Source organism: Cryptotermes secundus, unplaced genomic scaffold (genome assembly GCF_002891405.2).
Source record: "Cryptotermes secundus unplaced genomic scaffold, Csec_1.0 scaffold446, whole genome shotgun sequence".
Classification (NCBI taxonomy): domain Eukaryota; kingdom Metazoa; phylum Arthropoda; class Insecta; order Blattodea; family Kalotermitidae; genus Cryptotermes; species Cryptotermes secundus.
The window spans coordinates 1710675-1732303 of NW_019731271.1; the positions used below are offsets into that span (position 1 = coordinate 1710675).

Genomic DNA, 21629 nt, shown 5'->3' on the forward strand with positions numbered 1-21629 from the left:
CAGTTCTGCAGAATTGAACATGGAAATCCTTGTTTATTCTTGTATTATAACTATGAATATTTATATTTTGGATCAGATCTGCTTTGTGCTTTTTTATGTAACATAACACCTCTAAGATATTCAAAGATGTGACTGTGAGGATGACATAATCTTTCAAAATTTGCCTGCATGACTCTTTGTTTACCAAGTCCACTAATTCACAGCACCATCTTCTGCATTTTAAATACTTTTATACTATCACCTTCACCCCCCAAAATATTATTCCATATCTCAATAATGATTGAAACTTTCCAAAATAAATGCTTCTTAACATATTTGGACTCAAAACTCCTCTTAGTTATTTAATTATATAGGATGTTTTACTAAGTTTTGAACATTATGATTGGATGTGGGTATTCCATTTCATCAGTAATATGAGCACTGTAGCCTCTCAAATTGTTGAGGTAATAACCTTAATATTACTTGAAGATGTCAATAGATTGTCATGAAACTTGGTATGTGTATCATGCCACCTGAGTCCATCTCAATCGCATACTACATAAATCCCTCCAATCAGTAATATCAACTTTGCAGCCTCTCAGATTGTTGATGTAATAACCTTAATAATACTTGACTGCCTGTACCAGTCATAAGGAAACTTGGTTTATATATTAAGCTACCTAAGTCCATCTAAATCACATCTATAATACCAACACTACAGTTTTTAAAATTGTGTTGATTTACTGACTTTTGTTACATATACGTACTAAAGTTTTTTCTTCCTACTTGTACCAAGTTGCAATGAGAGGAAAGTAGGCAATTAGTTTTTCCCAGAACTTGTTGTTTATTTTACCATTATGTTTGTAGTAAGTAGTTTATGAATTTTGTATTTTATTTGTTGCTGGTGCTTTTTATGACATACTGTTGCTGAGGTTTGTGAAGTCATATGAGAAAAATGTAGAAAATATCTTAAAATCGGTGTTTTCTTGATGTAAATATAATGCATGGGTGACAGAACTGGTACTTTGTGATTCTGATATCTACTGTATCTCAGTTATAATATTTCAGTAAGTGTGTCATTCCATATTAAATCCTCTAGTTCAGACACAATATACTGATTATTGTTATTTCTAATACCTACTGTTCTTTATTACCTAGTCATATTCTTTCTGAATAAAAAGGAACTTTTCACTTGAAGACTAATATATTTTTGGTCCAGTTTATCATACTGAATCACATTTTGCTTATTATGCCCAAACTAATATATAATTAATGCATATTGCAGTCGGCACTCCAGCATCTCTCTCATGCGGGTCGATGACATTGGGTTCAATGATGGAGCACCAGCGGGGGGTGGGCACCCACTCGCACCACCACCACCGCCACCACCATCACATCAGCAGGGACCGAGCTGGCAATGCGAGTCCTCTCCTATCCCCGACACACACTGCAGATATCCACGACTTCGATACCCGGGACCTGACCATCATTACATCAGGAGGCATTGGGACTACGAGCCCATCACCCCCCCTCACCACCTCCCTCTCACCAGGTACATCGATCACATCCAGCCCACAACATTTTTACCCGGGTGGGCGCCAGACAGACGACGAGGAGCAGGAGTACACCACTGCAGTGACAGAACAACGGGAGACATTGGGTACTGGCGGGAGTCAACGTCAGAGTCCTTACCAACACCAGAACACAGGTCAGAGCAACTATGGCAACACCCACTCTCGCCAGTGTCCACATCACATTCACACTACTACTTCTCTAACCCCAATTACTACACATATTATCACACAACATCCTACAACCCTGCCTCGCTCTAACACTAGCAAATCTAAATCTAATGCTTCTAACCGTATGCAGCAATCTGACAGGAAGTCTAACCAGGTTTTATGTAGGCACGACTGGCAGAGGAGTGCCAGCTGCAGGAATCTACGTGGTGAGTGTAGGTTTGAAAAAGGGAGAGAAGGGAGTACTTGTACTGATCCTGTAGGGGATGGAAGGATATACTATGAATCTCTGTACAGGCAGGAGCGTCTCTTAGAATCCCCCATCACCCGCTATGATGATAGTCGGCGAACTTGTTATAGTGCTGCAGGGAGTAAGACAAACTCAGTGGACCGGGAACCAAATACAGTTCCTGATACTAGAATTTACTCAAGTAGCTATCCTGGCACAACTTCAAGCCTCTCTACAGAGAGTGGTGGTGGGGATGAGTCAGGGGGGATGATGGAAGCTGGAAGTGAGTGTATCTTGCTTACAACTGGGGGGATGGACTCAGGATCACAGGAGGAAATTCTGTACTCACATGATGATCTCTCACATGATTCATATGAGCTGTTGGAACGTGAGGGAGAGGAGGAAGGGGATGATGAACAAGAGGATGATGATGAGAAGGATGCATTGAGACGCAGGGTCAAATCATACTCAGGGACAAGATCCTGCAGTCTGGAATCTGGTGGAGACATCCTTCCAATGGATGAAGTAGACGGAATGCTCGGGATTGGACATGATAATGATATGGCTGTGTTCCAGATGGATGAGATTGAAACGTTCGGTTCTCAAACTTATGTGAAGGAAAGAGGCACTGAATCTAGTCATGAAAATGTGATAACAGAATTGCAGAGTACAAATACTGATATTGATGAAAGAAAGGGCCAAGATTTAAAGTTTGATGACAGTGTTATTAGAGAAAGTAGAGAAGTTCAGACGTTGCTAGTACAGTCGCCACAGTTTGATAGGCATGGACATACAGGTTTTGATGGTACAGACAAACCAGAGGCTATTATGGATGTAGGAAGCGTGTTATATGTACCTCATGAACATAAACCTAAAAGTAGTGAGGAGAGATATATATGTGATTCAAATACAGATATTACAGCTGAGAATGAAGAAGGGCTTCTCCATACAAAAAGCAGCAAACAAGCACAGACACACTTCCTGGAATACAATGCTAATTGTAAACCAGGGATAGTAGTAGGTTTTGAGAGCAGAGAAGAGATACTCATTAACGGTGGTAGAAATATGACTCACACTCCAGTTGAAAGAGCAAAAAGTGACCCTCATACAAGTAGTTTTAGGACAAAGGGCAGCAGTAAGAGGAAGAGGCGAGTGTTGACCCATCAGAAGTCCATAGATATGACTCCAGTGGGGAGTGGAGAATCAGATGATGATGGAGAGGGAGATGAATCATCACGTTATGCTGATGCTATGGCCATAAGCCGTAGTGAGTATAATATCCCATACACATTACACAAAAGACATGCAATGAATGGAACTGCTCCTAGCCAAGAAGCTGCTGTACTCCATTCAGTAGAAATGTTAACTGATGACTGTAAAGCACAGAAGTCAGACTGGAAGCCAGTTTTAGAAGATAAACGTGACAATCACTTAAGTAGAGTGGATGGAGCAAAGGCATCAGATGACAAGCAGATTGCCCCACAGCACAGTTCTGATAGTTTTGGGGGCTTAGAAATGTTAGCAAAAGTAGAAAAAAGATTTGATGCTGCAGAGATTTCACACATGGTTAGGAGTGCTGATGCTAGTTATGATGCAAAGGAAACCTCCAAAGTTATTATTTCACCAAGCATTGATGCAGTTGATGATAAGTTACCTGAAGCAGCAAGAAGGAGCAGACTGGGACCTCCAGCTGAACTACCTACAGGACCATTACTGCCTAGGAAGCGTGACCGCTCCCCCATTTTATTTGCACGAGCTCGACTTGGTCTCTCAGAAGGCTCTGCATTTTCACCAGTACGTCAAGTAGGATCTCCTGCATCTTCACGTCGAGCCAAGTCTCTGGATGCCCCAGTTGTGGCTGTGCATCATCTTCCACCTGCTGATGCTTTCTCAAGCAAGGATGACACTCTGGATAATGGCACTGGAAAGTCAGAACCTCTGAAGCCTCTGGAGATAATAGCTAAAAGACTGCCTTCCACAATAGAAGATGAAAGTGATATTCTAGAAGATGAGAGACAAGATTCATTAGACAGACAACTAAAATGGGAACCCCCAAAACAGATGCATCACCCACTGGCAAGAGATACTCAATGTAATATGGATGAGGAAGTGATTGCTGATGTAGTTTTAGATTCACCACTAGACAAGCATGGTCTTCTGTCTCAAAGCGCTAACTTAAAACTCCCATCTCCAGAAACTGCAAGCAGAGATGCAGTGAAGAGTGCTTCTTCTTCTTCTGTTGCTACTGATAAGGAAAATATGGTTTATCAACATTTGAAGGAAGAATTTCTCACAAAGAATGAGAAGCCTGTAAAATCTGAATCTGAAGCAGTAGAGAAATCTCAAGATGATACAATTATTCAGTTGTTATCTTCACCAGTGAATAATGATGTCACACCACATACTGAATTGTATGTTGCAGAGGAACATACTGCTGCTAATAAAATTCAAGTACCTTACAAACCCGTAAGTCTGAAATCGTTAAAATTTAATGAAGATGCAGTGAAAGGTAAAAGTGAACAGGCTTCAGGACATGTACATGAGCATTCTGCTCTTAAATTTGTTATTGATAATACAAATGAAAAAGCAGAAGAACACAAGAAAAAAAGCAGTTCTATAGAATCTCATACTCAAAGTCATGACCTTGATTCACTTCAAGGAAGAAGTTCAGAAATTGATGCAAGGGATGAAAATATTTCAGAAAAAGTAATGACCAGAAACATTAGTTCTGCAGCAACACATTTTTCTGATACTATATTGGATACTGACCCAGAATTAGATGAAATATTAGAAGAAAATTTGGGCCTCGAAAGTGTTTCCGGTGTCAGTTGTGAATTAGATCAACATTTTAAGGCGAAACAAAGAAGAATTCTCCATAGAAACAAAGATGGGAGTTCTGGTGATTACCAAACATTTGATAATATTGATTTACCTCCTGAATTCACTGGCCATCCTGTGGCTTCTGTGCATCCAGAAGCTGTTACTAAAGAATTAAGCAATGAAATGAGAAGTATGACTCAAAGTTTTGAATATAATGATCTTCCATTTATGTCTACACAAATTTATCAAGCAACTATGAAAGGAAGCATGTCACTGAAATCGAAAGAATCTGAGCTTGTCCTAGTACCAGTTGAGGAAGCAGTGTTGCCATCAGCAGCTTCAGGTACAAAATTTGAAGGTCATTCACATCCTGAAAGTGAGTCTAAAAGTAAGGCGATTTTAGATATGAAAATTATAACACCACTTGATAAAGAGGAAGGAGGGTCTCTACAGTTATCTGGAATGAAAGAAGGTGCTAAGTGTGTTTCAGCAGAGGGGCAGAGTATTTTTATAGGTGAGTCAGATACTTTGCAAGTTCTTTCTCTAGAACCACAACTTGTACCAGACCTACAGCCTGAAAACAATGGAGGAGAAATTGATGTTTTTCAGGATACTGAGAAGGATGAAATAGCTGGACCGTCGTTAGTATCTGCCAATTTGCTAGACGCCACTTTATCAGAAGTTGGAAGAAATAACTTGGCAATTCCAGCAGCAAAGACGAAATATCAAACAGTACAGTCAAAGGATTTGAAAATCCCAATACCTGATGCAGGCACTGCTAGGATTAAACCACAGGTGATAGAAATCATTAAAATTGATAGTAATTCCCTAGAAAAAGAAGAAGCTATAGCAGCATCTGATGATGAAATTCCTGCTATTCCTTTGGATGAAGAAGGAAGTAGCCTAGAACGGTGGGTTTCTGTTGAGGACATACATGAAGAGCTGTTGGCAGCAGATTATGCTCTGAAAGGAGCCCTGGAGTTAGGCAATGAGTTTCAGTATATAGATGAAGATGAAAGGAGAAGCCCAGATACATGCAGTGATTATGACAACTTAAGCTCAACATCACCATCTTCTCATGTCGTCGCCCAAGATACAGAGCCACCACTGGAACAAGAAGAGGAGTTTGTGGAAAGTGACATGGGCAGGCATAATCTTGGTCAAAGGGAAGGAGAGAGAAGTGGAAGTGAAACTGTTGAAAAAATTAGTGGCACTAAAATGTCTAATGAAGCAAGAGTAAGTAGTGAAGATATAGAAGTAATTTCTGCACAAGAGAGTGCTCCTGCTGTCAGCAGTTCAGCAGGTAAAAGACATATACAAGAGAATGTAGAAGGAAGTGAAGGAGTGAAAGGAACTGTAGTACAAATTGCAGAAGAGGACAAATCACTGGTACATACAGAAGGAAGTAGTCAGTCTTTTGTAGGCAGTAGTGTCATTCAGAATGAGTCTCAGTTAGTAGTGGGGCAAGTAGTTGATGACAGAATAAGCACTGTATTGTCAAAATTTTCAACTGATGGTCAGAATATTTTAAAAGATCGAGAACAGATTAAACCAAGTCAAGGGAAAGAATCTCCAGAAAAGTTGGTTGACCTTGCAGAACAAAAGGCAAAGTCACTGGAACATGAAGAGCAGAATCAGCTGAAACTAGAGGATAATGTAGGGTTGGCCATATGTGAAGTAACTTTAAGTCTAGAAGAAATGAAATTGAACAACAAGAGCAATATGAAAATTAGGGAGGAAGGAGTTGTGATAGATGAAAAGAAAGACGGTTCAGATACTTTGAAATCAGAACAGAGGCCAGTGATGGGGGCTGACTCACCTGAATCTGTCAAAGAAGGTAGAGATGAGGAGTCGCCTGAATCCATGAAAGATGATAAAGTTGCTGCTGAAAGAAGTAAGTCAGAGGAGGAAGGCTCATCTTCCTCGTCTCTGGCTCTTCCTGCACGAGTGGAACTCTCTTCTACCTGGCGCCCATTTCTGCTTGAATCCAGTGGCAGTTCTAGTTTAGAGGAAGGATTCTTCCCTCCTGATGAAGAGGAGACAACCTCAAGCCCGTCAAACAATGGACGAGAGGAAGCAGCATCATCCATAGATTTCCCAGCTACATTTACATACCCCTGTATTGGTGATGTGATCACAAGTGTAGGGGGTTATGGAGGCCCCGGAGTCTTTGCCTTATCACGTACTCTGTCTCGTATCAGTGAAAGAAGTACAACCTCAGAACAGGAACGCTCTGACTTGGATGATGATTCCACCAAACCTTCGTCAAGGTCACCATCAGTAGATGATGAATCTTTACTTTCTAGTGATCATCAGCCTAGTCTTTCATCAGATCCTCCCTCTGGTGGCCCAACTGTAGATGGCATTCTTGGCATAAAACCACCAGATGCATCCACAGAGTCTGACACTCCTGCAGCTGGTCCTTCCTCTGGTATGTATATTCCACCTCCATTACACTCAGATGATGATTGGCCTTCTCCACCCACATCTTCATCCCTTTTTGAAACCCCAGTCGTAAGTCATGTAGAAACCTTTTACATGGAAATTCACCCAGAGGAAGCTTGCAAAGTGTTGGTTGTTGATTCTGCTACCGATCCAACTGGTGGGGATGGTAGTTCTACAGATGAGAACCACACACTACAAGATGATGATAATGACTTCTTGTCTGGGGAATGTCTGTCTTCATCAGCAACAACTTTGGATGGCACTGTAAAAGTTGCTGTGAGACCAAAGTGTCCCTCACATTATTGTGCCGGAAGTTCACTTAGTGAAGACACATCAATGGGGCTTTCACTCTCTGAATGGTCCAGCAGTACAAGCACGATCAGGCCTCAGTGTCCACTCCACTACTCCGATGCCAAGAGTGGCAACACTTCACTTGATGATCTTGGACAATCAGTGCCTGATCTACCTACTAGTAGTAAAATGTCACCATATAGAACTAGGAGCCCTTCATACTACTCTGGAGCTAAGAGCGATACTTGTCTCGATGACTCTAGTCCTACCAGGTTGGGAAAACCTGCTTCAGGACAGAAATCACGAAATACATTTTACTCAGCTTCCAAAAGTCTTACTAGTGTTGATACATCTTTTGATGATGTACCAGTACCCATTATGTCTTCTGAGAGACCAGTAAAAGTTGTAAGGCCAAAATGCACTCCATATTATTCAACTGCACATTCAGATGAAGGAGAGAGAGTGTTAGAAAGATCAGTTTTGAGGCAAGGAATGGTAGAAAAGGAACCCTCTGTACAAAGCCTAGAAGCGCCTGCAGTATGGTCAAATGAGCAGAGTATATCTGCTCATTCTGTCCAACAGATGAGTGGTTCTAAAGTCAAATCAAAATGCTATTCCTATTATTCAACAGCGGCAGCTGCTAGGAGCCCACAAAGTGATGGAGACACATCCTCATCTCTTGATGGATCAAATGTTACAGACAGAATTTCACGTGCTCCCAAAAGAAGGAAGTCACAACCCAAAAAGAGGCATAGAGTTACTGTTGATTTGGAAGTAAGGGATGGGCAAATAGTTGAAGTCTCCTCCACATCAGCTGTGGAGACTCAGTCATCAGGTGATCAGTCACAAATTTATGCCAAGGGTACTTCAGATTCAACATCTGCAGTTATGTTTGTGCCAAAACAATCTTCTGTGTGATAAGTCAGGGTTGTAATGGAGTTAAATATTTAGAAACCAATTTTTAACTTGGGAATGTACTGTAATTAATAGGATATCAGAACAGTATTTTATGATGCTTAAAGATCTGAATGCAATTTAATGCCATAGTTATATGATTCTTTTCAGTGTTGAGCTGATCCTTTTATTTGAATCTGTTGTGAAAAGCTAGGGATGTGCAAGAGGAATTTTAATTTATTTATTTATATTTTATACACATATGTACACATGAAGAGCTGGTGCATAATGATTATTTTTATATCCTGTATTTCTTCCTTCCTTCTGTCTTATCCTTCATCCTTCCCTCCCTTCCTCCCTCCATTTCTCTCTGTGGTTGATTGGTTCAGTAAATTTTAAGTGAGAGAGGAGGAAAGCATTAAGTACCTACACAGTAGGTTGACTTGGTATCTGTGAGAACATCATGGTAACAAGTTACAAATTTTCAAAATTAAAAGTTTTGTTTGGAATGCAACATTAGAATTTGAAATGTTGTATGTTTTTGTCTCTTTTTTGCTTTTCTGTTAATATTCCATATCATAAACACAGGTTAAAATATGTAACTTCTCAAATAATATTTTATCATTGTGTTCATATTCCCATGATGGCTATTATAGTGCCACCATGACTGTCAAATTATTTTGATATCTTATAACTTATTTTGTTGTAATTTATCACTAGCCACTCTATAAAGCTGAATATTTTAAACTTACAATTCAGTCACTGCATTTGCCTGCAATTGGAGGTAAACTTAAAGGTTAAGAATGTGCACAGTGTGTCAAGAACTGGCATGGTTTGAGAAGAAACTGCATAGAATCCATCCTCACTTTATAATAAAGAATTTAAAGAGAAATGTGATCAAATTATCCATTAAGAACCTTTACATCTGTGGTGATGAATTAAAGATTAGATGGGTGAAGCATGTGCCATGGAAGGGAAACAAGGTTTTTGAGCAACTGACTTTGGAGAGGAGAATTGAATTGAACATCTTACTTGTGGTAGGGTCCAGTTATAGGTGTTTGTGACCATGGTAATAAATCTTCATTTCATAAGAGTAGAAATTTTTTGAACAGCAAAATTGTAGCTGCACAAAGAAGACCCTGTTTCATGGACTGTTATATTTTTTTTCTTTGCTTCTTCCTTTCTTTCACGAAATATAGTTGCTTAAAATATCATGTGGCAAAGTAGACAGCAGGACAGTAATCTATAGTAAAAGGTAAAGTTGGCCCTTGTGCTTAACTAATTAATCACTATGCCATGAAGGCATATGGTGAAGTGGATGTATAGATCCACATTTTCTTGACCTCGGCACTAGTTGGAGGTGAGTGGTCAGCTTCACGCCCTGGCTGCTTTACACCTGGGGAAAGGGTCCATGCTACCCATTGGACAGGAGGTAGGATGGACCCCAGAGCCAGTATGGGCAGTGTGGAGAAGAGAAAATTCTTGACCCTACTAGGACTCAAACCCCAACCAGTCTTCCAGTCCATAGCCAGTCACTATATCGACTATGCTCTCCCAGCTCCACAGTAATCTGTAATTATATACAAGTATATAAAAGAACTTCAAAATTTCAAGAAGATATGCATGTTTTAGGCACAAATCAGCATGATGAAAAATTAATTCATGCACCATTTGGTTATTCTTCTGTGTGTTTTGAGGAAAAGGAAGGAATCAGTATGATATGTGTTTGTTTACTGCAAGAAAGAATATCGTAATTGTGCGTGAGATATCAAATTAAGAACTAAATGCATTGTATTCCTTTTTGCCTTTTGGTGCAGTATAGTGGCCAAGTAAGGTGTTTTATTGATTAACAAAGAAATAGTGACATTACAGTAAATTGGTTGCATATTTCCCTTTCAGTAATATTGAACTCATCTTGGACATAATAGATGTAAAATACTCATCTCATTAATGATTATAGCGTTTGTATACAAAACATTTATTTTAGTCTAGTAACTATTTATTGGAACACATTTAAAAATATTGTAACGTGTTTCGTTACTGAATACGCCGTAGAGATCGTTAATTAGTTTATTTCACAATCTACAAGTAACGGCTACAATTAATTATAACAATATTGCGGGGTTTCACAATTTATAACCCTATTCGCAAATCAAATCACGCTATTGTCAGTAGACTACCCATTTTACAGTACGGGAGCTATACAAGTGTCACTGTGTTACACACTCCCAATTAATTCTCAGTTATCACAAACTGTCACTGATTATCACACTTTTACTGTCTCCGTCGACGATTATATTTCAACTTGACTCGCAGGCTGCTGCCTTGAGAACTGTTGATAACACACTCTGGCTCCCTCCAGGGACGGCTACAAGTTAACTCGACTAAAACTGAACTCAGCGACTGCCACATTACAACTAACTCACACTTACTGCTCAGCCGGCTTTTATTCCATTCGCTGTTGCCTGTTGGCTGCGTCAACAGCGTCATTGCGTGCCATGTAACAGTGTCTGCGTATAGCCTAGCAACGCTGTTACCTCACGCCGTCTTATGTCACCGCTGTTGACTCGCGTCGCATAGCTACCATGACGCTGGGACTTGGCTAGCTTCGGCTCACTTCGGCTCCGTTCGGCGCGTCAGCTCCGGGGGGGGGGGGTCAAGCTAGCGCGACACGTCACAATATATATACTTCATACCTTTTGTAAACTGGAAGTATGTTGTTAATTTTCAGCAAAAATTACGTTTTGATGACACATTTTAGTAAGAGTAGCAAATTCAAATTTTGTCAGAAGGAACACATTTAAAAACATATATACTTAGACCTCATGTAAAACAGAATATGTTGTTCAGTTTCAACAAGAATACGTTTTAGTGACAAATTTTAGTAAAGACTAGCAAATTCAGATATTTCAAAACCCACATAGACACATTGAAGTTTGTAAAGTGCTTAGGCAATATTATGAAATTTGCCTAATAATTGTAATTCATACCGATTTCATATTGTAGAAGATACATTATAATAATCATAGAAGATTATTAGAAAGTTACCTGAAAGCAGTAGGGTGTACAGGATGTATATCTTGTAATTTTGAAGCTTTTGCTGCTACTACTATGTCTTACAGTTTTAAAATCTCTGTATCGTTGCTATCATGAATCACATTCGTTTAATTGATGTCCCTTACATGATGGCTGTATATGAAATGTGTTGGAGAGATAAGTATTTGTGAATTGAGGTGATAATTTTTTTTAATGTAGCATTCTTTTCATTCAGTTTTTTTAATTGTGGAATTAAAAGTTGTTGAGATTGGTGCTCAAAAAGGAGGTTGTACAGTTACCAAACTGGTATCCACATTTCAGTTTTCATTGCAGCTCATGCAGATTTTATGCTTATTGAAACTGTTCTTTTGTATTGTGGGAAAGGGATGTCATCCAGTTTTCCCTGCCTTCTCTTTATCCATCATCTGTTACCTGTAGCATGAAAGCTAAGCCATCATCCAGCAGGTTAAGAACAATTTAAATTTAAATTATAATTTTTGCTGCTTGCACTTCCCTAGTATTGACTGAATTCCCTAGTTTGACATATAGAGACTGCTGCACAGGATGAGCAGTGATTTCCTTGTTGGGAAGTTAGACTCAGCTTTTTCTTATGATGGATTTTCGTTTTAGTTACTTCAGAATTATTATAAACCATATCCAAAGTATTTGTATCACATCAGACTCAAGGACCTATAGGTTTAGAAGGTTACAACAGAAACTAAAGTTCCTTCTTAATGGATTTCAATTTATGAAACAGTTATGAGCATTTTAAAAGAACTGAAAATGATATGGTTCAGAACATTTCCACTGAATATTGAAAATATAATATAAGCAGTTATGTTACATTACATGTTTATCACTTGCTCCATGTATCCCTCAGACTGTTAATAATTTAAATCTTAGGTACATATTGCAGTAGTTTCTGTCAACCAGGGATACTGCAGTAATAATAGCTGTATTTAAGATACTTGTTAGTTGTGGTTATTATAAAACAGCAGTGCATACAGTAACTTTTAACTTGCTACATAAATTTTGGGAGAAGTATTTAACTTACTTACCTTGTTGAGTATTGTTATTATTTCAAATTTAACATTTAAACATTGCTTTCAAGCTTTGGCAGTTAAGGCACAGTAGGACCAGGTGTTACATCAGTTCTCTGTTACTAATAATTGAAGTTACTCATCTATCTTACATAGAAGGAAGAAACAAAAATATAAATAATATATTGTATTAATCTCACTTGTACTGAAACTAGTCTTTATGTTTCAAAATGCAAAACCTTTTCTTATATGACATGTTCTCTCTAGATACGTGACACTTTAGTATCTGATTTTGTTACCGAATTTAATATTTCATTCGGTATTTCTAATATGATTCTTTGATAAATGTTTACAATTGCAATCTGTGGATGACTTGTTCAGGTTACGCTCATTGTCATCTTCGCCTGATACGTTTTTCTTTGCAGTGCTGTGCTTTTACAGTTGATCATACAGAATTGTAAAATGATGCTTATGTCTTTTCCCTTTTGTGGGTTTGATGTGCTTCTTGACTGATGCACCACAGATGGAACCCAGAGGCTGCATATTGAGTATAACTTAACAAGATTTTCTTTCTTATCACCAAACTTACTAAAATTTTGGATATGTTATTTCATCGATTTTTATTTAGAATTTCTTTGTTTGAAAAATTTATCTGTCACTTGTTATGTAGGCAGTAAAATGTAGAGTGGTGTTGGAAAATGGTATTTCTCACCTGGTATATATGATAATTTTGCTTGAGATTTTCCTGTAAACTGTCGTGTTTTGATTGTTTCTGTGTGATGCATTGGTGAGCGTTGTACACTGTGGAATTATGGTTTTAATCTCAGTTTATTAAGCTCTGGCTTTAACCTCTCAAGTCACCGATGTATATGAACTTCAACAATCCTCAGGATAAGTAGAATGCATTTAACGGTCTTTTGTTTTACTGGATTAACTGAGAAATGTATAAATATTTCACCTTTAGCATAGCATATTATTTGAAATAATGTTGTGTCTGCTTGTGACATATATAAATATTTTCTTCCCTTCAGAATCATGCATTCTGAAGTGCATAGATCCTTCACAGTTGTTTATCAGTTCTTGGAGCTTATTCCTGGAAGTATATCAAGATTAAGACTGAATAACATGATTGTATCTACATGTATTAGTGGGTAAAACTTTTTGCCTTATTACATTTAAACAAAAACTAAAGAATACGTGGATGAACTATAAATGATGTTCCCTGGTCTACAACCATGTCAGGAAAAAAAATAATTTGCCAGTAAGCAGCATGGACTCATAGTTCTGAAGACTTGTTATTTCAGGCCTAGACATGGTTGAATTACAGATGTTGCTTTCGGTGAGTGTGATGTTCATCACATCTGATTTGATCAGAACAGAGAGTGAAAAATATGGATATCTTTTTAGTTTCTGGAAAGAAACCAAAATATTAAGCACCATTTTGCTTCTCGAAATTTCCCAAGTGTTTATCGTAATAAATAGGTAGTACCTGATTTATTTGCATAATTTTCCCATTAGTTTGTAGATCTTGGCAGTTATGGAAGTAGTGATTTAAGATTAATATAAAGTTATAGGAAATGTCAAAGTATTGATGCTGTTACTTTAATAACTTATACTTGAGAATGATTAGCTTCATCATAATACAAAAATGTATTCATTAGAAATTTTCACTGAATCCTCAGTCATATGATACAGGCAGTAATGATTTTCTTAAAGAAATGTACCTGACCGACTCAGTCATGGCTACCAATCATTTACCTATATGAATGGATAAAGGACAGGGTTACTAGTGAATTCAAAAACAAGATATGATCAACACTCTCTACTCCCTACTGAACACAGTGGAGAAAACCACCACTAACTACATTTTCTTCATTTAGTTTTCTTGTAAATTATAAACTTTATTAGTGTGTATTTTCACAGTAGTTTGCATATTGTTATAATACATCAATACCATATTTTGGTGTATAACCATGCAATTACAACAGTTACTGACAGTAAAGTTTTTCAGTAACCCAACTTATTCCAGCCCATATAACGTTATCATCACTCCTGATGATGACCACCTTACAGCAGTTGAAACATGTTGGGTTATTAAAAAGAAATTAAAATTTCAGTTGAAAAGGATTCCAGGTCAGTGATTGGCATGATCTGGCAGAAAATCTCCAGTGGATACATATCTTTTCTGTCAAGCCAGACATATGCTTATTATGGAAAGAAAAGGATTATAGACACTTGATAAAATAAAGATGGGAAAATATTCAATAGGAAGTGAGTACTTTCCTTACCATATATAAAAACATGAACTTTTCCTGGTGACAGAGCTTCACTTTATGGTCGTCTGGGTTATGACACTGTATTCTAGTCTTGTACATGGGGTATCAGTGTTCCAGAGGAACTAACTCCATGCAGTATGTTTCCAGAAATGTTGGTACACACCTTCCAGACTACAATACATTGTTATAAGTCAGAGGATGTTAATGTTATGCAATTAAATACTGTGTATTTATAGTAGCTTCCATTGTTACCAGTATTAAGATGATTTTATAAATTTGGATGCCTATCTTTTGGGTTCTGTTATCAGTAGGCCTATATACAAGCTTGTGAAAATATGATGTGTATTGTCAGTGTTTTGTTAAATTTTTGCTGCAGATTAGCTTCTAAAACCTTTCTGGCTGAGTAACATCACATTCAGCTCATACTGGCTCATATAACATGCATTCCTAATTATTTACAGTTATAATTTTCTTTGTATTACGTGTGTTAGGTTCCTGTAGGATGTATTACTTGTATTATACTTGCTTATTAGTCTAGCCTAGTTACATTTTTAGTGGACTAATACAGTGAAGAAATGATTATGGGTGAGATTTCAGATGTACTATAAAACCTACAGTTTAATTGATCATTCCTTTTATGGTAATCCAGAGGTTTGAGTAGTGTTGTTTTCAAACTAAATGTTGTGGCAGACAAAAAATTATTCTTGTAGTCAATGTATAAATGGACCATCAGATTCATGCAGGTTCAAGGCTTCGTTAGTCTATACATAATGGATTTGTAGGAATGAACTGATGCAGGGATCCATCCATTTTCATTATCATTCATCTTTCCACTCTTTAATACTGTGTTCATTAGTTGAGTAACTCTGGTGTTTGTAATTGTTGTTAATTAACTTTCTGTCATCCAGCTTCAGTAAAATAATTCAGGTTGAATAGGCATGATTTTATATTAATGTTTTATGGTAATTTTGGAGTTTGTGTTTTTTTTATTTTATAGAATTAAAGGTTTTTGTTTCTGTAATTAAAATTGCTATATTCCATCTAAGAATAGGAGTGATATATAAAAGATAGATGAGAGTGTTATTATTTATTGCTGAAACAGTCCACTAATCAGTTTTTAGAAGAATTTCAGTTTTGGAGTGTTTTCTCTTTATCTGTCATGTCTGATTCACATAAAATCAGTTCTTCCAGAAACAAGAGCATACACATAAGGATATATATTTTTGCCTTAAGCATAATATATTTTATTTTCAGTGACAAAAATGAAAGGCATTAATTACATACTTTGAAAATCCTGCACTAAAAATCAAGAGTCACATTCATGAGATTCTAGTTTATCACAGCAGAGGAGTTAGTTGTGTTTTTCTGGGTCATTACACCATGAGTGCCATAACCCAAAAGACCACATTCTAAATAAGGTCTGTCCATGCAGCATGTTGAAATTTATCTTTTTGTAATATAATTTGTATTGGTAAGTTAATAGATGACAACATGCTTTTTATGTTAGTAACCATATAAAGCTGACCAAGTACTTTCTGAGTGTGATTCTCATACATCTTAAGACTGCCAACAAACAGAAAGTTTTGTTTATGATATTGACATTGTTGTAAGTGATTGATAGCTGTAATGTTCACTTTTTTTTTTAATTATAATGGATTGCATCCTAAGTAATTGAAGTTATTGCACTCTTCCATTATGTTAATACTAATACAGACCGTACTTTTGAGTGATAAGCTGTTAAGTGTCCATTCATTTGCTAAACATGGTATATTAAAGTTCCTGTCTTGGTAAACATACATATTACTTCAGTCTCCATTTCTGTATGATTTTATTAACGTTAATAGTGAAGAAAAGCTGTGAGAGGTAGCATCCTTGCCTCACACTTCTTCTAATCTTTCATTCAAGAATGTTCAGTTTCACTTATATACACTTAACTGCTAACTTTATGGAGCTGAGGCCCTCTTGAGAAGCTAACAGTTGTGGGGATAGCCTTTTATGGAATCCAGAGATTCATAACTATATCCACAAGAACTCTTACTGGACCCTGTCCTGAGCCAGATGAAACCAGTCCATGTAGATATGTAGATATTGTGATGTGACACCTGAAAGCCAAAATAGTGGAGTCAGAATAAATTGTCCATTCCATGGTAACAGCTGGGTAAACACATTTCCATGGCAAGGGATACAAACACAACAGTGGAGGAATTGCAGGAAGTGGTGTTTTCTCTTTGGTCCATGCCAAGACTATAGCAAGGACAGAAAAGTCGCCACTCTAGTGCAGCAGTTCATCACAGAGCTCAGCAAAGCTGTGTCAGAAAAGACAAAATAATGCATTTTACAAAAATGTCTGTTAGAGTTCATAGGCCACTCAAAGTCTTAGCATTTAATGCAAATGGCATTTGGAAGCAGTGCTGTGATGTCAATCAACAGTTGCAAAACCTACATATAATTGTGTCTCTACTCTGAGAAACACATCTCAAACCCTGTGAGAAGTTCTTTGTTCCAGATCATCACTTTTATTGGCCTGACTGCTTCCTGTGAAGAAAAGTCATTTCCCATAACCATAACCATATAGACGTATGCTGTATGTGTGATAAATACACTTGACAAATGTGAAGCCTATTCATAAGAGGCAAACCCATCCTCTCATCAGAGGGGATGTTACATAGGGACTGTGACTGCAAGGGTTCAGTTTGAGGGGGGGATCTCTGGTCAGGAGCCTCAAGGGGCTTGGCGCTAAGACAGACTGATTGGCGGTAAACCACCAGTAGTAAAGTTTCTCTCACTCTGAGTCTGAGTTAGTCGTGAGTTTAGAGGCAGCAGCTGAGGCAGTGAGTTGTGAGATGGTAGCCATCTGACAACGATATGAGCATGAGAGCAGAAGAATCTCCATTACTGGGAACCCTTACCAAGCAGTGCCTAGTTTAGGCATAGAAGACTCGGTGGGTGCTATAGTGATTTGTCAAGTACATGAGTTAGCAATAGTGTTATAATTATAACTACAATTTATAAAAGTTCAGTAAACCCTGTTACCAATCCAAACTCCATGTCTAGTCACCAATATGTGACAGTATCATAACACTGTAACTAGTGAACTGAGTGCATTATCTTAGTTAAGGATTTCATTTAAGTTGTAACAACTGACCTGAAAAATCTCTGCGAGTAATTACTTAAGAGAAAATAAACTTAAAAGTTGAATTAATTTCTTCAGTTAATGACTTACAAAGATTAAATTTGTTACAAGACCTTGTCACTGGTTTTCATGTTCTCCAGATTTGTCATAATATATAGCTATATATAGATAATACATAATATATAGCTATATATATATATAATATTGGCATAATGGACATTCAACAAAATTAAGCAGACAAAACAAGTTTAATGGCATCAGGAATGAAATATGTAAGAACTGCATGTTACAAACTGTTGGGTTATAAATGAAGGGAAGATGTTTTTTTGGAAGAACTAGAAATTTCATTAGTTGTCAGATGTGTACAAATTTGCTGGACTAATTGGAAACACCATGTAAGGAAAATGAAAAGCAACCGAATACTAAAACAGCATTTAGTGTAGGAGGAACAAAATTTCAGGAATACCACTGAAGTGTTGGCATGAAACCGTAATGGCCTCACACCTTAATACCAGACAGGAAGATAATCTGTTTGTATTGTCACATGTTAGTGATTAGACATGTTTGGATTGATAATTGGATTATGGAACACTTATAACTCATAACTACAGATAGCTGTAACAGTTTTATGGATCAACACACTCTACGGATCAATGCTTCAAACATTTAGGCTTCTTTGTCTTCATCAGGCATTGCTAGGTTATGGTTTCCAACATACGAGACTTCTGTCCTCAAGCTTGCATTGTTGCTGGCTGGCTACCAACAAACAATTAATTATTTCAAAGTCAGAGTCATATTATGACCGATGGTCAGTCGACCAGTCAGTCTTGGTGTCAAGCCCCATCTGGGACTCAAGACCAAAGTTGATTTGGGGCGCCCTCTCTGACAAGAGGACAGGTCTGTCATTTACAATTGCTGCTGGCCCTTGCTAATGCAGTCATTCTCAGGTCTGAGACCCACAGGACTCATGAATATATTTTATACTGTCTCAAATTCAAGACTCCCCATACCTGGAAGGCCAGGTCCCCATACTTATGTGGTCTGACAATAAATTTATCAAATTCATCGCAATATAAGTGCTACATACTGCATTGCTGAATATCACTGTGGTCACCTTCAGAGTACTCCCCTTGGGAAGCTAGGCACCGATGCCAGTGCCTAGTCCATTCTTCAAAACAGTTTTGGAACTGGTTTTGTGGAGTAGCCTTCAGAGCTACGGTCGTATTCCTCATGTCATCAGTGTCATCAAAATGCCATCCTTTCAATATTTCCTTTATCTTCAGGAACATAAAAAAGTCATTGAGGGCTAGATCTGGTGACTAGGGAGGGTGTTCCAGCACAGTTAATTGTTCACTAGCTAAAAACTCCCTAATAGACAGTGCCGTGCGAGCAGGTCCTTTGGGACCATTCTTGCACACACCTTCCAAACTGTTTCTCTGTCGATGTTTGCTTGCTCTGCTGTGCTCCTGACAGTCAGCCAGTGATTTTTAGCCACAATTTGATTAACTTGTGCCATGTTTTCTTCAGTTCTGCTCATTGCTGGCCGTCCTGATCTATCTTCATCAATGACATGTTGTCTGCCTTCAGAAGAAACGTGTCACCCACATGTAAACTGCTGTTTTCTTCATAGCATTATCCGTGTAAACTTGCAGTAACATCTCTCTGAATTTGCTTCCACTCTTGCCAAGTTTAACAAGAAATTTAATGTTCGTTTGTTCAAGCTCTGATATTTTCTCAACGGCACACCAAAACACAGTCAAACAATAATAGGCACCACTCAGAAAGAGATTGTCATACATCAACAGCAACACAGCCGTGAAATGCTGATATGCCAACGCTATCAAACCATACTGAGGTTTCTGTCCACTGCTTCCACAGCAAGCATGTCATGAAACAAGACTCAAGGGGTGTATTCTTGTGACGTCGCTTTATTACTCAACACCTTAACTACAATTCAATGTAACTATAACACAAAATGTTGAACAAGTCGTTTCACAGTTTCTCCTTCGTATTATCAACTCTCACTATACTGTAGAACAGTCAAACTCTCCATCCTGTCTTCCACTGTCTTATATCTGGCTTCACAATCCACACACACTCGCTTCTCTTCTCCTGCTCTCTGGCTGCCTGTCTGGGTTCACAACTCACAACACTCGCTCACGCATCACTCAGCCGGCCTCTTACACTGTTCCCTGTTGCTACGTAGTAACCGCGGTGTCCCCTGTTACATCACAATGGGAAGTGCTGTTACGTCACCACAGGGAAGGGGGAGGCAGAGTGTTTACTGGCCTGTTACCATAGCAGCAGCAGTGACTCCTATGCTGTTACATCACCTCGGAAATGTTTGCCTAACACAGCTGCTCTGCTGTTATGTCACCACTAGCAACGTGTCTTACCACGTCGTGTGGAGTCCACAATCCTCAACAACGCACATGGTGGTGAGTTCGCGAACTTTATTGTCAGACTACGTATATCCCCCCAGGACCAGGATGGCCCAGTTATACCCCTGGCACCAAGTCTTCTTTTTGTCAATTTCTACTGTAGCTTGCAGAGCTACAGTAGAGGTATTTGAATCTGTCTCACATGGGCAATTGCCTCAGGTGTATTCACTCTATAGACTCGGCACGCACCTAATAGAAAATGCAGTCTCCAACAGTTCTGTCATTGCATGCGCATCCATTGCCATGGACATGTGTTTATCAGCTGTTATCTAGCAATGGCTGTTTCTCCTGGATCCGCTCTTCTGGCTTCCAGCCATTATGTCACAATATTTTAGTACCACAGAAGCCTCTTGAATTTCACATGTTGTGGCTTCAGCTAAAATTTCTGATATACTATACTTGTTAATTTCATAAATCACCTTATGTATTAAACTTCAGAGAATTACTGATGACTGCTGAAGTTTTCACAAGCTGGTATAAATTGTTGCTACGTTTTGCTCAATATGTTAGGATTTTAAAGAGATGCTATAATGTGGTGTAAGGGAATGGTCAGAGGGGAACATCTCAATAGACCTACTTCTTTGTGAGGGGGTGGTGTAACAGCAAATTGAAAAAAAAATCTTGTCATTTAAAGAAGCAAATACAATACTAGTTTTTCATGTTACTCCACTTTTTGTTTCCATTTAACAGATAAATATCAGACAGTACACATTATCTGAAGTGTATTTATTTAAAGAAAATGTTTATAGAAATTTTTGTCATATAAATACCTAACAGTGAAGTATTACCCAAATAAAACAGCTTCCTGCCATTTATATCTTGGTCTCCAGTGACCACTTTTCAGCTAGAAATATCATTAACACTTAAAGCAGGCATTTAAAACCTCTTGGTCTCACACTGCAGTAGAATTAAAATTGCTGTGTAGAAGTAAAACTGAGTGGTCAATTCTTTCAAAGAATTTGATTGTGCTTTGTTAGATGGTAGGACATTTTCCATTCAGAAAGAATTAAGTGGTTAACTGTTACAAATAATGTGATGAAACTTTAAGAGATGGCAAATCAACAATGAGTTTTGTCACTATTTACAGTTAGTGAGTACATACTTGGAGTAATTACCACTTTCGAACATTTTGTACCCTTGGGAGTATATATTGTAGATACCCGCCAAAAGCTTATAAAGATTTGAGCATTAAAATCTTATTTTCAAATTGATGCATACATGGACTATCAAGACAATATTTAATTTGATTTAGACTTCTGATATTAATTTGAAACAGGTAGATTTAGCTTTTTCTATTTAGATTACA

General features: G+C 37.9%; 1 protein-coding gene across 5 annotated transcripts in view; it reads left to right on the top strand.

The window, feature by feature from the left end:
- Positions 1-21629, top strand: part of LOC111866818 (FERM, ARHGEF and pleckstrin domain-containing protein 2) — a 169863-nt gene that overhangs the window by 91696 nt on the left and 56538 nt on the right. For all 5 annotated transcript variants that reach the window (XM_033752420.1, XM_023856107.2, XM_023856109.2 and 2 more), the window contains one exon: positions 1265-1687. In XM_033752420.1, the coding sequence (XP_033608311.1) occupies positions 1265-1687 (423 nt within the window). The remainder of the gene's footprint in view (positions 1-1264; positions 1688-21629) is intronic.